Genomic DNA, 23,006 nt, shown 5'->3' on the forward strand with positions numbered 1-23,006 from the left:
TTCCAAAAAATTCCAACATGGCGTTACTCAGCTCGAGGGTGCAATTATCTTGAAAGGCTTGTTTTCTCTGTTATCTTGCATAATGAGCATATGAGACACTTGCACAATTTCTTAACATTTGGAGAAGTCAATAGTCTTGCTTTACCATTTTATATTTACCATCTTAACAATCATAAATATACATAGTTTGTTAAAGCTGTAGTCTACGATGTTGAAAATCGGTCGAGAAAGCCTGAGATGGTTGGGAATTTTTAAAAAACTCATCCCACCCCTCCACACACACACCCCTCCCCTCTGTGCTACCTGATCCCTCCCACCGGGAAACGACCTGAACAACGTCACTCAGTCTGTCAAGCTGTGATCACCGGTAGTAAACATCGGAACAGAGATTTACCATGTGCGATGTCAAAATAGCTCAGAGGTACACGTTTGAGTTCACGCTCACGCAAAATTAGCAACACATGCAATGTTCTAAACCCCCCACCACCCGAAACACAAACAATAATAAATAAATAAAATAAATAATACTGTATTACAGCTGCCGTCTTAGGAGGGTACGTTTGACATACGTTTCCCCTCCTGAGCCTCGTTTACCCTGTTCAAAAGTGCTACCTAAGGCACATTAATTGCATTATTAGTTAGTATTGCTAAGTATTGTAATTGTTATAGCAGCACACAGCGCATCTTGTTCAAATTCCGATCGGCTCGAACAGAACCCACTAGGCCTACTAAAATATATTCAAGCACTTCAAGAAATATAATTACTTTGACCCGTGATAGGCGATGCTAAACGGCTAACATTCCAATGCCGACCGGCAGCATAAGCATGTTGTCAGACTGATAAAAAGCTATTTATGTAACACCTCACACCATAAAAGTATAAATAAATGCTTACCTGCTCAACAAAAAGTCAGCCGTGACTGTGGGGGCAAGCAGGGGCCGCTTGCTGCTTTCGGTTTGTTTTTTTCTCCATTGCTGAGCTGATGCTACTCTGCTAGCTACCATAGACTGTCAGCTGCTTGCACGCGAAATTTCATGTTGCAGGAGGGGGGCGGGGTGGGGTGCATTGGGGTGGAGACGCGAGCGCCACGTGGAGTTTCAAGCAGAGCGGGGGATTGGATGAGAGCAGTTGACCAATGTAAGCTGTCCGGCCGGACAGCTTACATTGGTCAACTTCTCTGCGGGTGTACACCCAATAGAGTGAATGGATTTTTTTCATTCTTTTTTCTCTTCATATTGTTAGGATTGTACTGTAGAACCATAACCAGCATCTAAACGAGGTTATTAATAATGAACAATCTTTGAAATCGTAGACCATAGCTTTAATTTGAAAAATAAACTCACCAGGGAAGTGTAATTAAACCATATAAAGTAAAACAAACCTTTTATAATTGTCCTCAGCCTGACATTCAGTCTTAAAAACTTAACGCTTATGGTGTGCTGTTGCCGTAATTTTGCCGAGACATGATCCTGGAACTACATTTCTTTCCGAAAACACCTCCTAACACCTTAAACCTAACCATAACCTGTTTCTAAAGTCAGAGGGAAATGATAGGTGAATCACAGTGGTGTAGAAGCACCTAAACCTGGTTGTAAGCCTAAACTCGACATCAACTGTAAATTTTCACTCAAATCTGATTGGTTGATTGGAATGTTGCTCCAGGATTAACAAAGATGTTGATCCAGGAACGTGTTGTACTTGGTGAAATCACGTTCCTTTAGTCCACAATGTCATAGAACATCAGTGCAAATTGGAATCCATACAGTTAAATGCTGTTTGAGCCATTATCTGTTTTTTTTATTGTTGTTGTTTTTTGCATTACAGATTCAGCATGAAGTGACTCATCTGGGTGCCATACACAAGCTGTGCAGCGATGAATGCTTTGCACGCTTCAGATCCTCCAGAAACCTCTACATGAGCTACTGTGAGAACTGTGGCAACTGTACAGCCTCAGGAAACTATCACCTGGTTCAGATAGAGGATAGTATTAAAAAGTTCTGCTGCACCGAATGCATCAGCAATTACAAACAGGTACCCCGACATTAAACGACTGAACTCTCTGTTCTCTGCTCAAGCTGTGTTAGTCAGGCATGGCCCTTCAGTGGGGTTAAAGCTGTTGTCTTTCTCACTGTGTTGCAGAAGAGTGGCAAGCGGCTTCACTGTCCCTACTGCCAAGAAATCAAAAATATTGAACAAATGATGGAGGGGACAAACATACAGGGTGTCACGGAATTCTTCTGCTCTCAGAGATGTGTGGCCCTGAGTCAAGCGTCTCCCAGTTTGACAGGTAAATATTGTGTTGTAATAGAGCACCATGACAAATATTCACGTTTGTGTGTCCACATCATATTTCAGCACACAAAAAAACATATTTTTCATAATGACATTAAAGCCTATTTTTAAGACCATTGATTTAAAAAAATCTTCAATATCTCAAAAACAGGCTTTTGTTTAGTAAAAGTAAAATATTTCCTTTTAGAATATTTTGTTTTTTGTTTTATGAGATTCATCTAAAGAGTTTTTATTTTATTTTTTTCTTGTGCTGATCCATCTTGCTTTTCTCTTAGGCACCTCTTTCCCATGCACAACTTGCAAGAAGTTAGCTGTTCCTCAGTATCACCTTGCCATTTCTGATGGGTCCATCAGGAACTTCTGCTCATTAGACTGTGTTGGCAAATTCCAGGTGTTGCAGTCTTTCTCTATTTACAGTGTTTTTTGTTGTGCTTTTTTAAACTAGTTTAAATAATGTAATGGACAATATTTAATTTAATAATCTAGTTTAGGATTTAGCTTATTTCCTATCTTGTTTTTGTGACTTAGACTAATATTGTATTTTATATAATATACACTAGCTTTGGGGTCGGTTAGAATCGATGAAGTCTCTTATGCTCACCAAGGCTCCATTTATTTGATCAAACATTCAGTAAGAACAGTAATGTTGTAAAATATGTTCTGCCTGCTCGACCAAATGGTTGAGCACATTTTGAGTCACTATATTTTATTGAGAGGAGTACCTAACTTAACTCAGGCTGATTGATCCATCTCTACCATCTGGTTGAGGTACGCTATGCCAAAAAAAATCCACTAGATGTCAGTGTCAATCAACAGCACTTGTCACAACACTTCTTCTAACGTGGATTTTAGAAACAAGCAAATCACTCCTGCCATGTGAACTTTTCTTGGTGAAATCTTGCAAGGTAAGCATATTTTTTTGACATATTACACTGTAAAAGCCCTAACTTTACAAAGTTATGTTACTTGGTGCAATGAAAAAACTTTAGTATGTTTTCAATAATTTGCTATTAGAAAAGTAGAAAAACTAAGCTAATGTTTTCAGATCATCCATTTCTGCAGTCAGAATGGACTATCTGCTGAGAAATATAAACTTCTGATCATTCATAGCCATGAATATGACACAGCTATTGTTATTTCTTCATGAATATACTGAGATAATTTCTTAAGTATGTTTTTTTTTTGCCACTTTTGGATATTTTTTAAGTAAATATAATGAATTCATAGAATGAATGTGTGGAAATCATAATTATCAGAGGCAATTACTTCTTAAATGACGAATACTGGTCTACTAACATTACTAAAATTGCAAGAGATTATTTATTTATTTTTATTTATTTTTTTATTTTTACAATTACTAGATGGATGTCAACAGTTTTTATGGTACAAGAACGCGCATTCTTCAGGCCCTTGTACCAGAAAACCCAGAAGACTCTTGATGCTGATATCAGTGATGATGATGAAAAAATAGAGGATCCAGATTATCACCCCGTCCGAGAAGAGGTAGCTGGTGAGGGTTCTTTTGAGTCCCTGGATGAAGATGATGCTCCCTTAACAAGTACATCCTCTACAAAGCTTCCATGTAAGAATAGAAGAAAAGGAAAAAACACTCTAAAAACAGTTTACTTGAAGGAGCCAGAGGATACCCCTGGCTCAAGTTCCCCCTCAGGCCCACACAATGCCAGAAATGAAAGAATTTGGAAGCATGAAGACATTGAGGAATTCCAGGTCACAGAATCAAGATTTGAACCCCCTGTGGTTGTACAGTCACCCTTCCAATACTTCAAAATGCTCTTCACTGATGAGATGATTCATCATGTTGCTCATCATGCCAACCTGTATTCTGCCCAGGAGCTGGGGGATCCAATCAAGACCAGCCCAGAAGAGATTGAAGATTTTCTCTCCATGCTACTCTTTATGGGTGTTTTCAAATTTCCATCGATGGAGGATTACTGGCACCATGAGTCACGCTTCAGTGTGATATCTGATATCATGCCAGCTGTTGCGCCGTTATATTCATTTCAATGACAATCAGCGGTTCAGTGAGAATCCAGATCGATTTTACAAAATCCGTCCACTCTTTGACATGCTTCGCAAGCAGTGTCTCCTGATACCATCCACTTACAACCACAGTGTGGATGAGGTCATGATAGGATATAAAGGCACAAGAGCTGGCACCCTCTGCCAATATATTAGCAATAAACCAGACAAGTGTCAGAGCCAGTTCATCTGGCATCATCCATGACCTGCTGATGTATCAAGGGGCGTCCACATTCTTCAATGTCGCCCTCAGTGAGGAGGAGCAGATGCTACCTCTAGGAGCCAAAGTGGTGACAACACTATGCAAAACTATACAACAGCCACGTCTTTCTGTTGTCTTCTTTGACAACTTTTTTACAAGCTTTAATTTGGTCCAGACCCTACAAACCTCCTTGGGTGTCAAGTGCATCGGCACTGTCTGCGCAAACCGCACGGGTGGAGCTCCTTTGATGACAGATAAAGAGCTGATTAAAGAGAGGACGTGGGTCATATGACTACAGGTCTGCTGAAGGGGTGATTGCCGTAAAATGGTTTGACAACAAATGTGTCAACCTTTTGAGCAATGCCTGTGGGATCATGCCTCTTTCAGCTGTCAAACGGTGGAGCAAAGAGTCCTAGGAAAAGATCACTGTCCCGTGTCCATCACTCATCCCTGCTTACAATGAGCATATGGGTGGGATTGATCTTTCTGACATGCTGGTACACTTGTACAAGACCCCAGTCAAGGCAAAGAGAAGGTACATTCCTCTCTTTGGATACATCCTTGATCTGTCCATTGCAAACCTCTTGGCTGGTCTACAAGAGGGACTGTGGCCTACTAAATGAGAAAGCAATGCCTCTCAAACGGTTCCGCCTGGCAGTTGCCCATAGTTTGAACAAGGTCAACAAGCCTGCATCCAAAGTTGGTCGACCATCACCCAGCTCTGAACCACCAGCAAAGAAACACTACACCCCAAGACCCTCACTCCCAAAACCACAACCAGATGTGCGCTATGACAGCTTGGGACATTGGCCACTACACTGTGACAAGCGGGGACGGTGCAACTACTGTCCGAAGGGTGTGTCAAGATGGAAATGTCAAAAATGCAATGTTTTTCTGTGCTTGAATGCAAACCAAGAATGCTTTGCAGCATACCACCAGAAATAAGGGGTGGTTCTCATGTTGAGGAAGCACTCGCGCTGTTGCGCTATTTCACATGTAAGAGATGCTGCTAAAATGTTTTACAATCATTAGTGTTTTATATTGTTTAAAGGATTGTTTCTAATGTTGGCTTACACTACACAGCATTGCTGGTTTACAAAGAAATGTTAATTTATCTAAAAAATAAAAAATCCTGTTGCACTACCACGTTTGACTGCGTGTTTCTTGAACCATAAAAGCCTCAGAGATGGGTAGTAACGAAGTACATTTACTTTGTTACATTTACTTGAGTATTTTTATGGAAAATTTGTACTTTTAAGAGTAGATTTAAATGTGGGTACTTTAATTCGAGTACATTTCTAATGAAAAAACTGTACTTTTACTTCATTACGTGGGGGCGACGTTCCTCTCTGTACTTTATTTTAATGCAATACATATTGTTAAATGCGTAGTTTATTTCAAGCGCGCTGTATCTTTTTTTTTTCGAGTCATGAGCGATGTTCAATTCACAAATGAATCACTCTTTTGAGTCCATTCTGTTCAAAGACTTCATCAAACAAGTTGGCAGATCTGTCTAAATTGTTTCGCAAATCAGTTTGAATGATTTGTTCAGTTTCCTTCACGCACTGAATTGTCTGAAGCGGTTTCACACTCGGAGTCGTAACAGGAAGGTTTTAGAACATCAAGAGCGTTGGATGAAGTGGCTGTTTGCCATATTGTTTGCCAGCGATGAAGATCTTTTTTAGTTGAACATCTTCGTATGCTGTCTGTGAATGAATGATTCCATAGGACGATACATTCGATTTCATTTCATTTAGGTAATACATTTTACAACCAAACTGATTATTACGCCATGATAGCACTACTACAAAGTATGACATTACCAGTTTTTTTGGACATATTCCCTTAATCCCATTGTTCACAGTTTATGAAATGAACACCCACCATCCCGCGGTAATTTGTGTGTATTGCGCGGTGGCGTGCGAAATCGTCTTGAAAAGCTTTGCCTGCCTTAGACACAGTTAACCAGTTTAAACATGCTTGCAGAAATATACATTTGATTACATTTTGGAGAAAAGACGTGAGAAGATCCGTCGATGTGCTTTTGATCGTTGTTTGTGTTCAGATGTTCAATAGCGGTCATGAGCGCGAGCACATGTGAAGAGTTTTAACTCTTTCTTCTCTGTGTCAATGGTTCCCTCACTTTAAATGCTTTTGAATGCAAAACTCTGCAGATTCACTTTATTTCGACATTGTCTAATAATCCAAATGTAGTTGTATAAGTTACTATTACACAAACCAAAGGACAGGCAATGATTTTCGGGCTACAGATGGCAGAAATAATGCTTGTCTCTTCTGTTTTTTGTTGCAATCTAATTATGATGATAATAGTTATTTAAAAATATCTAAATAATATCATGATATATATACATACGTACGTACATACATACAACATAGGCCTATATATGATCCGAAGTAACTGGCTACTTGAGTAGTTTTTTCATTGGATACTTTTTACTCTTACTCAAGTAACTATTAAGATTTTTACTTTTTACTTTGAGTAAATATTTCTATAAGTACTTGTACTTTTACTTGAGTACAGTTTTTAGATAGTCTACCCACCTCTGAATGCCATTATATTACTATCTTTTGCTTCTTTTTTTAGTTTTTGAATGCAGAAAGAATGTAATGTCTTTGGTTTTGTTACTTTTAGTTATTTGTGTTATTTATTTTTGTTTATTGTTAAAAAAACTAGAAAATCTTTAATTTCGTGTTAAAATGAAAATCTGAAATATTTAATGGCATACTTCAATAAACAAAAGAAGATTCAATATACAAAACTATTTTACTTTGATTATGTTTTTAAATTAGTATTACAGTTCATATTTTCTGATTTTCATAGTATGTGAATTAATTCCGGTACTTTTACGCTTAAGTGACATATCAATCATTTGGTAGAGGCTGATATTTTAAAAATGATGGGATGTGCTAAAAAAAAAACTACTATTATTACTATATATACTAATACTACTATTAAATATATTGTGGTTACTAGTGACGCAAGGAGATAATAAATGCAAACAACATTTTTTTACAAATGCCTTTTTCTTGGTGGGGCAGTTAAAGGGTTAAAATAATTGTTTTCTTTTGTAACATTTTAAAATGAAATTTATTCCTGTGATGGCATGTTCAGCATTATTACTCAAGTCTTCAGTGTCACATGATCCTTTAGAAATCATTCTAATATGCTGATTTGGAGCTCAAAAAACATTTCTTACTATGTTCAATGTTGACAACAGCTTAAAAGTTCACATTAACAGCATTTATATCTTTTGTAACATTTAATGTAAATTTTCTTTTTTTCTCTCTCTCTTTAGGAGAAACTGAATGCATCTGTTCCTCATAACCAGATGAATGGAAACTCTCATGGACCTCAGCCTCAGAGCGCTGCACCACCTCGGCCCAACAACGACCATCTACAGCCCATCCAAACGTCTTCCAATGTGCCTGGCCCAAGCCACAACCCTCCGCCACCTTTTGTACCACCCTCAAATCAAAATCCAGTTCCAACTTATGTGCCGGCTCCTGGTGTGGTAAATTCACAAGAAGCCCAGCAGCAATGGCCAAACAAGCTTCCCTCGTCCTCTGACACAATACGACTCGCATGCAAGCAGTGCCAGAATCAGTTTAGTTCAAAGCCTGAGGTTTTCCAGTTTAAGGTATGACTTCCAAAAGTGGTCACATGAGCAAAAGTGATATTACTGTGGCTGAATCACAGACGTATTGATGTTCAGAACAACAGTGCAATTGCAATTGTGATGTTACTTTCATAAAACACCTCTATAATAAGCTTCAGACAGTATTGGAAAGGTGAAATTAATCTTTTGTTGTACTTCAAAAACTGTCGTTAAAGCACCCTCTTTTTTTCTTCTCTTAGGGTCACGCAGGGTTGTTCTGTTCTCGAGCGTGTTGCGACACATATAAGAGGGAAAGCAACGTGAAAGCTGTGTGCGAGTACTGCAAACTAGAGAAAGTAGTCAAAGACATCATCACATATGAAAAGCAGCCTAGATCTTTCTGTTGTGAAGGTTTGTCTAATCTCTTTACTTGATTCTTGATTATATCAGTGGTTCACAAATGAAAACAAAAAATGGAATGGCAGTCATCTTATTCAGCCCTTGTGATGCTTATTATTGGGCCTATGCCATTCAGGTTAACATTAGGGGCTTTCGCACCAGGTAGTTATAGGAATTTTCATTTTCACTTTCGTGGCATTCAACAATGTCAACAACTCTATAGTGCAAAGGTTAAGAAGTGCCTGGACTTCAGCGTCTGTCCATCTATCTCTGTTTTCCATATTCATGGAGTAAGTATAATTTACATATGTAAAACCCTACTCTGCAGTAGGAGTTAATTTAGTTCCCCCCCCCCAAAAGGTGTTCCTATAACTAAAATCGGTCACACTTTAGTTTAGGGTCCATTTCTCACTGTTAACTAACTATTAACTAGGACTTTTTGCCTCAATAAACTCCTAATTACTGCTTATTAATAGTTAGTAAGGTAGTTAAGTTTAGGTTTTGGGTAGGCATTCATATGTGCTTTATAAGTACTAATAAACAGCCAATATCCTAGTAATATGCATGCTAATGAGCAACTAGTTAATAGTGAGAATTGGACCCTAAACTAAAGTGTTACCCTAAAATCATTCCCAGTTCCTGTGGTAGGAACATGCCTAAAAGCTGGTGTTGGATCTTAAGGAAATTTTCATTTAATAAACAATTTAGTTCATGGTTTTGGTGGCCACTTGACGTACAATGAAAAAGCGCGAAGAAAAACAACTTTTCTAATTAAAGGTTGGTTTTTATGCCTAACTTTTTCCACATATATTTACTTGTCTTTCATTCTTTCGATCTTCTTTTTCTAGGTTGTAAACTGCTTTTTAAGCATGACCTTGCCAAACGACATGGAGGTCAATGCAGGGTTTGTGCCTACTGTCAAAACATGACCCATAAAACCATTCAGAACTTCTTCGGGGGCAAACTGGAGGAGTTTTGCACAGAAGAGTGCATGTCTCTCTACACCGTGCTCTTTTATGAGGTTAGAGATGCCATTTATTTTTGTTTTGTTTTTTTCTTCTTTTAGCTGTAGTTGTCCTTTATTTTTTAAAGAAAGCCTCACAATCACCTGTTTTTAGTTGGGGTTAAAATTACATTGTGAATTGAGCAACAATTTTTGCTTTTTGTATTTAAGATACACTTGTTGAATTCTTCATATTGCCAGCGTTTTTTAATTGTTACTTCTTTTTGCATCATTCCTGCATGAATTTGTTGTGTCAGATGGCCAAGTGTCACTGCTGTAAGAATCAGGGCTCACTAAAGGAAAGCCTCGTCTGGGATGGAACAACAAGGCACTTCTGTAACCTGTCCTGTTTGCTGCAGTTCTTTTCAAAGTATATTTCCCCTCATCATCCAGCAAGCAACGGTACGTCTCCATGTAGTTTTATATGTAAAACTGGTGTAAAACTATGTAGTAGTAGGGCTACCAAATGACATTAACACTTATTTTAAGTGAAACCTATTTATAAAAACCTTTAACAAATTTGCAGAGTTTCTGCTGTGAAATGTAATTTTCAAAACTGGTTTTATTACAAGGACTCACTCTTGTTTCTTTATCATTGAAGGTACTGTGTCTAATACCACTACAGTCCAAGCTCCGTTATCTTTGTCGAAGGACATGCCTGTTATTGGTGGTGTGGTGTCTCTGGCCTCCACATTACCTGGAAATACTGCTCTCACAGGTATTCATTTGTCATGCTTTACAATTTTGAATTAAAAGATTTTGCTGTTTAATTCCATTAGTTTTAATGTAATTCATTTTCTTTGTAGGAGCACTACCTACCTCAAATGCCAGTTCAAAAAACATTGGGGAAGTAAGTAGTGATGCACACATACATTGTGTGACAAAGTGTTGTATTAAATACATGCTACTGTTCAAACGTTTGGGGTAAGTTTGCTTTTTAAAAGAAATTAATACTTTTATTCAGCAAGGATGACAATAAAAGACATTAATAATGTTACAAAATATTTCCATTTCAAATATGTAATTTTGAACTGAATCAAAGAATAAAAAAGTGTATAATGGTTTCCATAAAAATATTAAGCAGCACAACTTTTTTTCCACATTGATTATAATAAGAAATGTTTTGTAATTATTCTTATTAAAATGTTGCTGTTTTTACTGTATTTTTGATCAAATTAATGCAGCCTTGTTGAGCATAAGAGACTTCTTTCAGAAACATTATAAAATCTTACCCACCCCCAAACTTTGAACGGTAGTGTGTGTAAAGATGCAAGTATCAAAGGAGACTACCGGTAATGTGAACACTTTTCTTTAGTATTGTAATACAAATAAAACAATAAATAAAATAAAATTTTAATGTATAATTTTTTTATTCAGTTTTGCTATTAAAATTAGATTTGAGAATTGTGAAATTTCTCTAGTATTGATATTGGCTATTAACATTTTGGTTTTATTTTATTTCATTAGCTCTTTCCAAAACGTGCATCTTTTTCTTTTTTTTTTCTTTTTTTTCAAAATGTGATTTATTTATTTTTTGACACTTATATGTAATGTTTTTTTTCCCAATAGGCCAGCACTCAAACTGATGCTTCAGTGGCTGCTATTCCATATCGAAGAATGTTGAAGAACAAAGCTCTCATGTGCAGACCTATTACTGAAGAGCAAGGCGTCCAGTGTGAGCCAGAGCCTCCAGTAGTACCTCCAGTCCCTCCAAATATGTCTGAAAGAGGTTGGCCTTCCTCACTTTCACCATCACCCCTACTAGAAGTTGTTATGCCGTTCTCATAATCATTGCAAAAAATGTTGAAATGAAATATTGTATTTACACTTTCTCTGTCCACAGTGATTGATGAAAATGGAGAGACTGTGAGGTATGTGCCTGTGCCGGTGCCCATTCCGATGCCTGTCTACATCCCAGTGCCAATGCATCTATACACCCAGTACACACCCTTTCCACTGGGGCTACCTCTACCGGTATGTCATCTTTATTTTCTAATCATTTATTCTGTGCTATAGTTTAGAGCTCTTTTATAATCATGCGGTTACCGTCCAGGTGCCTGTTCCTATGGTCATCCCCGGATATCAAGACACTGCTGAAAAGAAAGACACTAAATGTAGCCTGCCTGCCCAGAGCTCAGTGGAAGACGATGAGGTGGAGAAAGGAAAAGACAAGCCTGCGTTACTTGGTACATAAACGTTTTGTTACTATTGGACCTGTTTGCTTATCCAAACCAAAGTACTTCAGTGTTTGATTATATTGGGATTATTGCCTTGTACAGACCAGGGCAGCACTTACAGTGGCGATCTAGAGTCAGAGGCCAGATCGACACCCTTCAGCTGGGCAGATGCTGAGGATCCTGGAACCAACGTGAAGCCACAGGTGGCATCGTCAGAAAGAGAGGAGCCGATAGCTGCCCCTACCACGTCTTTGCCATCAGAACAGCCAGATCTGGAAAATGATTTTCCTCGTGGTAAGTTAAGATTTAAGACATTTGTTTTAGGCCTGTAAATTGATTTAAAATACATAGTTGGAATTCATCTAAACTATTTACTTTCTGTAGTTAAACGTGCCAACATGTTAACGATTTGTGCTTTTTGCAGTAGAACAAAGTCTATATTTCAAAAAAAAAAAAAAGAATATTCAAAGCTTCGGAGAGAGGGGGCATATTCTTCTCTCTAATAAAGGCAGTATTCTCTATGTGTATGTCTGTCCGTTTGCATTTTGATTATTTCGAGAACCGTTCATCCAATCGACTTCAAAGGGGAGTGCAGTGTCGCATTTGGTGCAATATAGATAGACACGTGAGACGCGACACATTCAGAATTAATAAACTTTTAATAAACTACAGAACAACGCGAGCGGGAAGCGGCGCACCTCACACGGGCAGGGCTTATATGCTTCGAGAACGGACACTGCACTAGTGATATTAAACACATCTTCCCCATGAACAACACAAAGTAAATACACTCGCACGTAATACACACTCACAGGTCTGTAAACTTAAGCAATACTTTTAATAAGGTAGTCTAATATTTTTCTGACTAACAAATTACTGACACAGTAAAGGGTAGATTTAAATAAAGAAAAACGAAATTTAAATAAAGAAAAAAACGAAATTTAAATAAAGAAAAAACGAAATTTAAATAAAGAAAAACAAAATTAAGTTAAATTAAAAACGAGATTAATTTAGATTGATATTAAAGGGTAAAAAGCTTAATACATTTTGTATCTATTATTCTGTTTTCCACAATGTCAAAGCAACGCAGCTTAACCCAAAATACAAGCTCAGGCATGCACTTCTGTCCATACAAACTCTGCTGTTCTGCGCTCTAGCCAGAGAACACTCCCGTTGCAGGAACTCTTTAGTAGGCCAAGAAGAAGCAAATATATTTATTAAGTATAACGAGGTTGGGTTCCTTCAACTGTCTATCCTATTAAAAATGGCTAGGCTATATAAGATAATTGTAAAAAAGAGTATTGTATTTCGTCAGATTTTATAGTGTTGAACATATTCAAGCGCGAATGAAAACCGTTTCGAGGGGGATGCCAGGTGTGCAAACCCCCCCCAAAAAAACTGAATATTCAAATGTCAAATTTTTCAAATCGAATACCAACCCACCGAACGAATATTCGAATATTTGGGTCCAGCCCTACTAGGGCTTTTCACACTTGAAATAGTTAACCCTGGGTAGGGCTGTGCAATTAATTAAATTTCGATTTTGGCTCCCAACGATCACCAAAATTGTACAGTAAAAACGATTATTTGCCATGCTCTGTTTTGCAAAAACACTCTTATTCTGTCTTGTGTTCTGAATGACACGCACACATCCGCCCCTCCCGAAGCCATAAACTCTCTCAGCTTGAATGTTTAAACTGATAAGACTTAAAAAGAAGTGAAAATTATCAACTTCAGTTCAATCAATGTTTGCGGGGGAGTTTCCCGCATTATAAGTGGTAGCCCTGCGGGAATTATTAAAATACTTATTGAAGTATTATCTATTATATTATTTATTTTAATAATCCCAAAGTCATGTGAAATGATCGTGTTACATAATCGTGATTTCAATACTGACCAAAATAATCGTGATTATGATTTTTTCCATAATTGAGCAGCCCTAACCCTGGGTCATTCTAAACCCAGGGTAAACTGAATCCTGGGTTATCTTTATTCACGTTTCACACTACTCATACTATTCCTGGGGTTAACAATTAATCCTGGGTATTCATAAGCTGACGTTTCACACTGTACATTCCTAAACCCTGGGTTAAAGTTCTTATTTGCGGGCTCAGTGTCATTGATTGGATGAACACAGCACACGACCTGTTTACATAAAAGCTCTAGCATTGCGCATCGAGTTTATACTGAACGGATACTTCGGACTATAAAGGTAAGACCAAAACGGGCTGCTCTTCACTCAAATTGTCGCGTTTTCTGTCAGCGTTTGACATTTTTCCTCTCAAATGCTGAATTTACTGTTTATACAATGTGCAGTGTTTTTGTGACTGTCCAAATCCTGCAAATGTGTACGCTATTGGTTGTGTGTTACTAAACATCGAGCTTTAACATTCTAACACCGCATCGTTTCACACTGTACAAGTTTGGCACCGCAATATGGTGTTAACAGTGCAAGAGCGGTGCTAACTCTGCTCCGGAGCAGGGTTTAATAACCCCGGGTAAAAATCGGTGCTAACCCAACTTCTAAATTAATAGTGTGCAAAGATCCAGGGTTAAAAGCTGTGTTTAGAGCGACGATAACCCGGGGTTAAGCGCAGTGTGAAAAGACCTACTGATAACAAGAATTGAATTTTCAGTTTTGCCTCACTTTATGGACTTAGCCTTAATTTATAGAATGTTCTGTCATCCTTTTCATTCATGTTTGTACAGATGTGAGTAATATTTAATTCTTGTTGAGCTTTGATGATAATCTATTAGGGCTGCACGATTTGGGGAAAATGTCATATTGCGATAATTGAGGTCAATATTGCGATTACGATTGCGATATGCGATATAATAAACAAATGGTTTCATGAGTCAACTTGCTTGGTTCTCAAGGAAAATAAATGCACACACAGATTAGTGATAATCAGCCTAAAGAAAAAAGTTCTTTAGTCAAGAGCAGTGAGTTTTTCTCTGTTCCCTTTGTTCTTTGATTAACTTTAGCGACAGATTTTTTTTTTTTTTTTTTTGATTGCATTTTAACAAGAACAAAACATAATTTACATACAAGAGTACATATAACCATACATGTCAGGGGTAAAGAATAATAATAATAAAAAAAAAGCAAAAAAAAAAAATAGAATAACTTTAGCGACAGATGTAATTAGTGGCTACTGTGTACTATCCCTTTAAGACCAGCCGCTGCTGTCAGAGACGCGGATCTCACACGCGCCTCATTCTTTAACGAGTCATCACAACTCTTCATGTTCATCATAAGACTACTCTTATGTTATGAAGACACTCGACAAAAAGACATTTTGGCATAATTGTGTGTGTTACTGTTCGTTCAAGTTCGAAAGAGAACTGTATTCTGTCATGCTGTTTTGTGCGCACGCACGATATTAGCGCGAGTCTTTCTGTCTGTCACAGTCAGACATTCACAGGCAGCGCGTTCATTTTGGCATACATGTGTGTTGTTCGTTCTACCGCGAAAGAGAACTTGATACTGGCGCGTGTCTATCTGTGTGTGTGTGTGTGTGTGTGTGTGTGTGTGTGTCAGGAGGACATTCACAGGCAGCTCGTTCTTTTATGTATTATCGCGCATGAATGGTTTAAAAGCATTTGCATTAATAAGTGCGTTAACAGCGCTAATTTGTTTATTTAATATAAAATCGCAACATTTTGCGTCATATAATCGCGTAGGCTTGACATCGCGATTGCGATACGATTAATCGTGCAGCACTATAATCAATTTAAAAAAGCAAATATTTTATTTTTGGATGCTGTACATAAAATGTCCCTGCTACAACTAATACATAATGGCATTACACATTTTTGAACAAACTATTGCGTTAATTCTTTTTTGTTTCTTTCATACAGATTTAGCAGCTTTTGACAGCTTTCCTGTTTTATAATTTGTAAAATCCCCCAAAATATTAACATTCATGTCATTTCACAGCACCAACTGACCCTGGATCAGCTAAAGAGAACAGACTGGTGTTGACGCTGAAGAGACGCAAGAGGGGTAGAGACAGCCACCCTCCCAGAAAAAGGGTATGTAATCTGAACGAATCAGATTCCTGGCTTGTTGGAAAGACATTTGGCACAAGTGACAGAACACCAGAGAGTCCGCCGCAGTCTTTTTGCAGTTTGGAAGGTTGAAGTGGGAAGTCTGTTGAAGTGGGTTGTTTCCCAGCTTTTAAATGAATGATAAAGACTTTCCAAAGTAAAAAATGAAGTGTTCACCAAAGGTTTAGAGAGGTTTTAAATATCTTGTTTTTTTACTTTAGTTATTTTTACTAAGTAGTAAAGATTCTTGTTTTCAAGTTTTTATACTTGACAGCATACTAACTACAGATAGACTATTCTATCTAGAAAGCTTAATTGTTTTTTTAAAGTTTTTAACATTTCAGATCATTTTGGCTGTATCTATTATTTTCTATTGTCAAGATGCAGGATTGTTAAATGCTTCAAAGCATTAATCGCATTGGCCTCCATTGGTAGTTTGCAGTTTTGATCGTTTTAAAAACTTTGTGAATGGCTGATAAAGGGAATGATGTTTTTCATTTGTCAATGGAAAATCACAAGGTTGTTTTACTGTTCTTCTATAAGCTTTGTATTACTCTAGATGTACCTTTAGTTAATCAAGAGGTTGTGCAATAAACCATTTGAGTTTTCATGGAGATGAACAAATGTAATTGTTGTTGTTGAGAATTGGACTAATTTGTGGGTTCTGGACATGAGCAAAGTTCCCATTAAATTTTGGAAATGAAATGTTGTGGAGTTCGTGTCCACCTGGCTAAATTAATCACATAATGTCATTATTATTCCTGAAATTATGCACTATGCCATTTTGGCTTCAATGAAAAAAGAATTAAAAAACTCGAAGAAAAATATAAATCCAGTCCTGGTTTTGGATGTGTTAAGAAAAAAAAAGAAAGTAAAACTGGCTGTAAAGCTAAATGAAACTGCATTGTAGAGGATAGTTAACCCAGAAATGACAATTCTGCCATAAATGACATTTACCTACCGTCATATAATTCTAAACCTGTATGATTTTTCTTCTTTGAAACAGATGAACTCTAATAACATTTCATTTGTGGGTGAGATGTGTCGTGTGCTGAAATTAAACATGTAGATGCCATAGTCCCATCATCCCCTGCAGACTGCTGCTCATTACAAAACTTTACTAGGTTACTGACAGAAATAATACTCCTCATTTTTAAAAGCTTAAAATACCGGCTCCAATTTCTGTGTGAGCTTAGCTGAATTTATAAAGAATTGGTCATATTCCTATTCTTATTGTTTAGGGTTTTGGTAGCCCACAAGTGAAAATTGGAAAAGAAACGAGAGCTGCCCTAATTAATCTTTAAAAGATTGTGATCTCGATTCAAACACCCACCCGTCATTCCAGTCTATTAAAACTTTGACAAAATCACACAAGAACATTCAAATCTGCACTGTCACTGACCCAGAGAAAGCAATTATCATGTATAGGTTTAAAAACAGGTTCACCAACAGTCTTTTTAAATACACAATATCCTTATTTCTGTGTTACAAATATTCAAGTACTGAGATAAAAGTTTATAGTTCGGATATGAACACTGATGTCTACGGAAGCAATCAAAATAGAGCAAACCACCTTTTGAAAGTAACTTGGCGCTCTAAGTAACGATTATATCAATTGCATTGTTACACCAGTAGGTGGCTGAAAGTGACATAAAAATATGTATTTGTCATTGAATACTTAATTCAAGAGATTCATTCAAAAACGCTGATTCATCCAGTAGTGGTGCAACGGATCATCATTGATCCGTGATCCTTTCGGATCAATATCTTCGGTTCGGCACACACGTGATTCGCGGATTGATTTATGAAAAAAAGAAGTTGTGCGTATGTTCAGTCCACACACAGCGTGGTCATGGCGAGCGGAGGACGGGGGAGCTTGAATGCCCCGCGTCATTTAAAATTACCTGTATGGGAGCATTTTGGCTTCCCTGGAACACGCGTCTATTTCGCTTCAAACGCTTGCTTTATCATGATACGCGCGCGGTGCGTCCTATTCGCTTTGGACGCGCGAAAGGATTCAAACTGTTCAAGCATCGAACTAGACGCGAATTTGACGCTCTATTCGCATTTCGTGTGAACGCAGCAAAATGAACAGGCTGCGATGTCAAGATTGCAATGCGTGTGTGTGTGAGAGAGAGGCACGGGCGCGATCGAACAGTGAAAACATTAATCTGTTTATTTTGAAGTTACACATTCTACATTGATTAAAAAAGAAAATCAAATGTTGTTAATGGTAGGCCTAGTATTATTTTATACAGAAATAAATTATTTATAATTCAGATGAGAATAACGTTAAAGTTTAATTTTAAATTCATTCAGGTACAATTACCAAACATATCTCAAGGTCTTTTGAATAAAGGGTGGCAGTCTTTCATTATCAACTGTTGTTGTGGACTATATACTGAAGAAGTATTTGTTCTCCATTTGAGTGAGATGTTTGTATGTGGCTAATTGAGCAAAGTGCTTCCATATATTTTATTATTAGTAGTATTAGTTCAAGATTAAAATAAAAATATCGGATTGATTTCGGTATCGGCAAATAGCCAAAGCTGCGGCATCGGTATCGTATCGGAAGTGAAAAAGTGGTATCGGGACATCGGTGGAAACACATCAAGCATGGCCACGTTACGTCATCCCGTCGCCATTTTAAAAGTGTTAATTTAAAAAAAAATTTTTGCTGATCCGAAAAATGATCCGATCCGTGACTCTGATCCGAGAAACGATCCGAACCGTGAGTTTTTTGATCCGTTGCACCCCTATCATCCAGTAATGAAACGGGTAAAGTCAAAACCTTGTCTTGTTTAGTTGTCTGTTCAGAATCATGATCTCTGTTTGGAACAACAACCAAAAAAATCGTGATTCGCAGTTTGTGCAGAATCGTGGAGCTCTAGAAAAACTGAACTGAATGGTTTGATATATCAAATCTGTCCCAAATTTAAAGATTTTTATGAACTTCAGGAGGAGTTTGGAAAGGTCATTTTTTTTAGAAAAGAAATTTGGAAAATCTAGCTGGAAATTTAGAGCATGCAGTGAATTAAAAGTGCGAATTAAGTATAGGTGGCACTGGAGAACAAATCAGATGGAGACTTTAAAATTGCCACCAGAAATCTTCAGGAATATTGTTCTAACTGGAAATAAAATAAAAAAGGGTGCTCTGAGAAGTGTAAAGCCGTCAGATGGCAGTTAGGAAGGTTCGTAATATCCCTCCGGAGGAAACCTGGCATATAGGACGGAGTAGCTCGTTTAAAGTGTGAAGCTGAAACGCTTCAGGAACTTTGTACATAACGCAACAAAGCCAAATACAATGAGACTGAATGCAGGCCAGATGGGGACCGAAGAAGCTGAAAGAGAAGGAGATGATGATGATGGAGGAATGGTTGCCATGGAGCTTGCTGCAGTTGAAGAAAGTCGCCATAAAAGCAGATGAATGTGTCGGCATCTGTCAAAATGGTTGTTACATTCTGAAGTGTCTGTGCCTGCTTTACAAGAATCGGATGTTATTCTTTATTTCTGTCATGCAAATTCTGGCATTTATTTCAGTATTATTCCCCTTGAGGCATCATCTTTATTTGTCTTCATTCATACAGTCTTAAAATGCATTTTATCTGTAATTGTTTATTTACATATTTAGAAAGAATTCAGTATAAGCCTTCATTTATATTGTCATCGTTATTTATATGATAATTTTTTTGTTGCTTCTGATGGGGAAATCATCAGAAGTTATTTGGATTCTTTTTATCTTGGTTGAATACAAGACAAAAGTGAATCAACAATTGGGGAGGGGTCTTGTATCAACCTGAAGTGGTTTATTTTTTGATAATGACTGGCCTACTGTACATTTATCATGATTATTACACAACTACTTACCAATAAAGTAAATACATGGAGATGAAATACTGATTTGAGAGTGTTTTTTCTTGTAGTTCTTGTAGTTGAAACAGAAAACAATCATCATAAGATTAACATTGAAACAATATTAATAAAATAGTTAGAATTTATTATCTGCAATGCAAGTTACTTTTTCTATGGACTTAGTGAGACATAGTCATAATTCTGAATAAACAACTAAACAAAATTATTAAAAAAAAAATATTTACTAGAGGTTCTGACAAAATGTTAATTGCTGCAGTCTATTAAAATATTTAATTTGAATTATTTTAAAAAACGGTTTAATAAATGATTCAATGACTCATATAGACTCAAATTGTTTCATTACGGGATGAATCAGTGTTTTTGACCAAATCTTTTGAATGCTTCAATGACAAATACATTTTTTGTCACTTGTCGCCACCTACTGGTGTAACAATGGAAGTGATACAATCTTTATTTGAAGCAGGGTTACTTTCAAACCGTGATTTAATTTTATTTTGATCACTACTGTAAACATCATTGTTTATATCCAAACTGTAAACTTTAGATTTTACTTTAGGCAACACAGATCTGAATGTTCGCTGTGATCATACTTGTCAGATGTATAATAATGAATAATATTGCGAGGGTGTTTGAATCGAGGTTACGATCTTTGAACGATTAATCGTTCCGCTCTATCAGGTTTTATCTACAAGTTAATGTCTTTCACTATTTTAAAGGGATAGTATTATTTTAGTATTACTTAGATATTCTTTTAGTATTTGTTAATATTTTTTTATTAGCTTTCATTTTAATTTAATGCAATTTTTGCATTACTTTTTAGAAAATATTATCAGTTAGCTTCATTTTAGCACCATTTGACCATTTAAACATTTTATTTCAGTTAGTATTCTAAAGAGCTGTTTAACAACATATTTTCAGATATTGCGTGCACTCCATTGGTTTTATTGGGCTTGATCTTTTTTGTAAGTTCTCTTTCATAATGTGTTGTGTTGTAATAAAACTAGTGTTTTGTGTCTCATTCAGGGACGTAAGCGATCTGGAACGGATACAGCAGGCAGTGTTTGGCTTAGTACGTCCTGCTCGAAGCTTAACCAAATGTACGGAGTCGAAGCTTGGGCCAGCTGGGTGAAAATGAAAACAGGACAAAGTGAACAGGAGCAGGAGTCCGGTAAGTTCACACATATGGGTCAGAACATGGAGTCGTTCCCTTCCCTCTCCGTCTGCCTCACGACTCGCGCAGCTTGTGTCATTAGTAAAGGTCATTGTCACAGTTGGTGCGTGACATTGCGCTGACCCACCATGTGTTTTAGCAACTTTTTCTTCTCCCACTGTGTCTTATTCAGAGGGCCCCATGACTGTGAAGATGGATTTGTTGCAGTGCACTCCTGCAGATCTCAGTTTGGGTCTGTGTCGTTTCATCAAGGAGGTCCGCAGGCCGAACGGCAAGGCGTACGAACCCGACAGCATCTACTACCTGTGCCTGGGCATTCAGCAGGTTTGAGAATAAATTAATTAATTTGCCTTTAAATTCAGCACCTTTGCTTCAAATGAATGTAATTACATGTAAAAAAAAAAATTTTTTTTGGATACATTATATATTTTTAACATACTCTGTCTTCAATCAATTCTTAGTGCCTGCTTGAAAATGAGCGTCTTGAGAACATCTTCACAGATTCACTCTATAGTCAGTTCATCACTGACATCACCACACTGCTGAAGGACTGGGGGAATTCATTGCCGCCTGGAGGTAAATCTTTTTTTTCCAAAACGACCTTGTTCTGTCACTTGCTGCAAAAATAATCATCAATTTTTTTTTTGTCATAGATACTATATATAAATATATATGGCCTGTTCACATAACCAAAGCATATCACCCAACAAATCTAGACTAACTACTGACACCATATCAATAGCTTCACATCTAACTTAAAATGGCAGTTCTGGACATATTTATCATAAAAGTATATATATTAGATGTTTACTGCATTAATGAGCATAAAATAAACATTTGATTATTTGTATGGAAGTCTAACCGTTTACTTGAAAAGCTGATTAGCTTAATACTTTGAAATGTCATGTGTGTTATTTTTTATAAGTCAAGCATTTTTGTAATTGTATTTTCGCACGTGCAGTTTGACATCATTTTAATTGAGAGAATACATGGAATATTTGTTCTTTTAAAACCTTAATATATTTTAAATACATCTGAAATTGGTAAAAAAAAAAAAAAGAATTAACCTGAAATCTTTTAAGGTGTTGAAACAAAAACAGTTAATTCTTTCAAAAGTTTGAGATCAGTAAGATTATTATTTTTTAATTAATATTATTTTCCAGCCAGTTAAGACATGTATAATGATACAAAGACTTTTTATAAAAAAAAAAAAGAAAGAATCATGGTCAAAAGTATGAAGCAGCCCCACTGTTTTGAACATTGATAATATTTCTAATTTCTGAAGGATCATGTGACACTGAAGACTGGAGTAATGATGCTGAAAATTCAGATTTACCATCACAGGAATTTATTATTATTAAAATATATTAATATAGCAAACGGTTATTTTAAATTGTAAAAAAAAAAAATCTGTATTACTGTTTTTACTGTATAAAAAAAATAAAAATGCAGCCTTTGTGAGTAGAAGAGACTTCTTTCAAAAACATAAAAAGACAATACTAGCCCTGAACTTGTTGTGTACAAGACAAAAGTTTCTTCTTCACCAGGAGAATTTTGTTCTCTGGTTCCCTTGTGTTGTGAATAGGCTTTTAAGATGATCATGATGTTTCCGCAGGTTATATACACTCGCGGGTTGAGGAGGAGTACCTTTGGGAATGCAAGCAGTTGGGCGCTCTATCTCCTATTGTTCTGCTCAACACGCTGCTGTTTTTTGGAGCCAAGCTGCTCAACCTCAAAACGATTGAAGAGCATCGACGCCTTGCGTTCGCCAATGTCACCCACTCCTCGAAGACCACCAAAAATGGCACAACCTCCTTTCTTCGGTTCAGACTGCCTAGCAAGGAAGAGGAAAAGGAAAAGAAATGTAAGGGCTGTGCTGAAGATGTAATGACCACAATGTGTTTGAATCTTTACAGAGCTCCTAGTCATGCATCTGTGCTCATAATATTTCTTGTGTTTATTGAACATCCAGCACCGGCTGTTAAAAGGAGGAAAGAGGAAGAGATAGTGGAAGAGGAGTTTTTGGAGATGCCTGAGAATGTGGAGAACCCCTTACGCTGTCCTGTCAGACTCTACGAGTTCTATCTCTCGAAATGGTGAGTGTTATTTTAAATGTTAAAATGGTGAGTGTTATTTTATAATTTATTCACCAAGTCGTTCCAACCCATTGAACACAAAAGT

The 23,006-nt window shown here is 36.9% G+C and overlaps 1 protein-coding gene across 3 annotated transcripts in view; it reads left to right on the forward strand.

Moving 5' to 3' along the window:
* Positions 1 to 23,006, forward strand: part of LOC308679582 (zinc finger MYM-type protein 4) — a 36,265-nt gene that overhangs the window by 11,907 nt on the left and 1,352 nt on the right. For all 3 annotated transcript variants that reach the window (XM_081347109.1, XM_081347111.1, XM_081347110.1), the window contains 19 exons: positions 1,826 to 2,032; positions 2,141 to 2,288; positions 2,569 to 2,684; positions 7,853 to 8,194; positions 8,413 to 8,563; positions 9,400 to 9,572; positions 9,812 to 9,956; positions 10,156 to 10,272; positions 10,361 to 10,404; positions 11,124 to 11,283; positions 11,398 to 11,528; positions 11,608 to 11,740; positions 11,834 to 12,025; positions 15,672 to 15,766; positions 20,678 to 20,822; positions 20,998 to 21,149; positions 21,287 to 21,401; positions 22,441 to 22,689; positions 22,798 to 22,921. In XM_081347109.1, the coding sequence (XP_081203235.1) occupies positions 1,826 to 2,032; positions 2,141 to 2,288; positions 2,569 to 2,684; positions 7,853 to 8,194; positions 8,413 to 8,563; positions 9,400 to 9,572; positions 9,812 to 9,956; positions 10,156 to 10,272; positions 10,361 to 10,404; positions 11,124 to 11,283; positions 11,398 to 11,528; positions 11,608 to 11,740; positions 11,834 to 12,025; positions 15,672 to 15,766; positions 20,678 to 20,822; positions 20,998 to 21,149; positions 21,287 to 21,401; positions 22,441 to 22,689; positions 22,798 to 22,921 (2,939 nt within the window). The remainder of the gene's footprint in view (positions 1 to 1,825; positions 2,033 to 2,140; positions 2,289 to 2,568; positions 2,685 to 7,852; positions 8,195 to 8,412; positions 8,564 to 9,399; positions 9,573 to 9,811; positions 9,957 to 10,155; positions 10,273 to 10,360; positions 10,405 to 11,123; positions 11,284 to 11,397; positions 11,529 to 11,607; positions 11,741 to 11,833; positions 12,026 to 15,671; positions 15,767 to 20,677; positions 20,823 to 20,997; positions 21,150 to 21,286; positions 21,402 to 22,440; positions 22,690 to 22,797; positions 22,922 to 23,006) is intronic.

The sequence above is a fragment of the Scardinius erythrophthalmus genome (assembly GCF_964197995.2).
Source record: "Scardinius erythrophthalmus genome assembly, chromosome: 19".
Classification (NCBI taxonomy): domain Eukaryota; kingdom Metazoa; phylum Chordata; class Actinopteri; order Cypriniformes; family Leuciscidae; genus Scardinius; species Scardinius erythrophthalmus.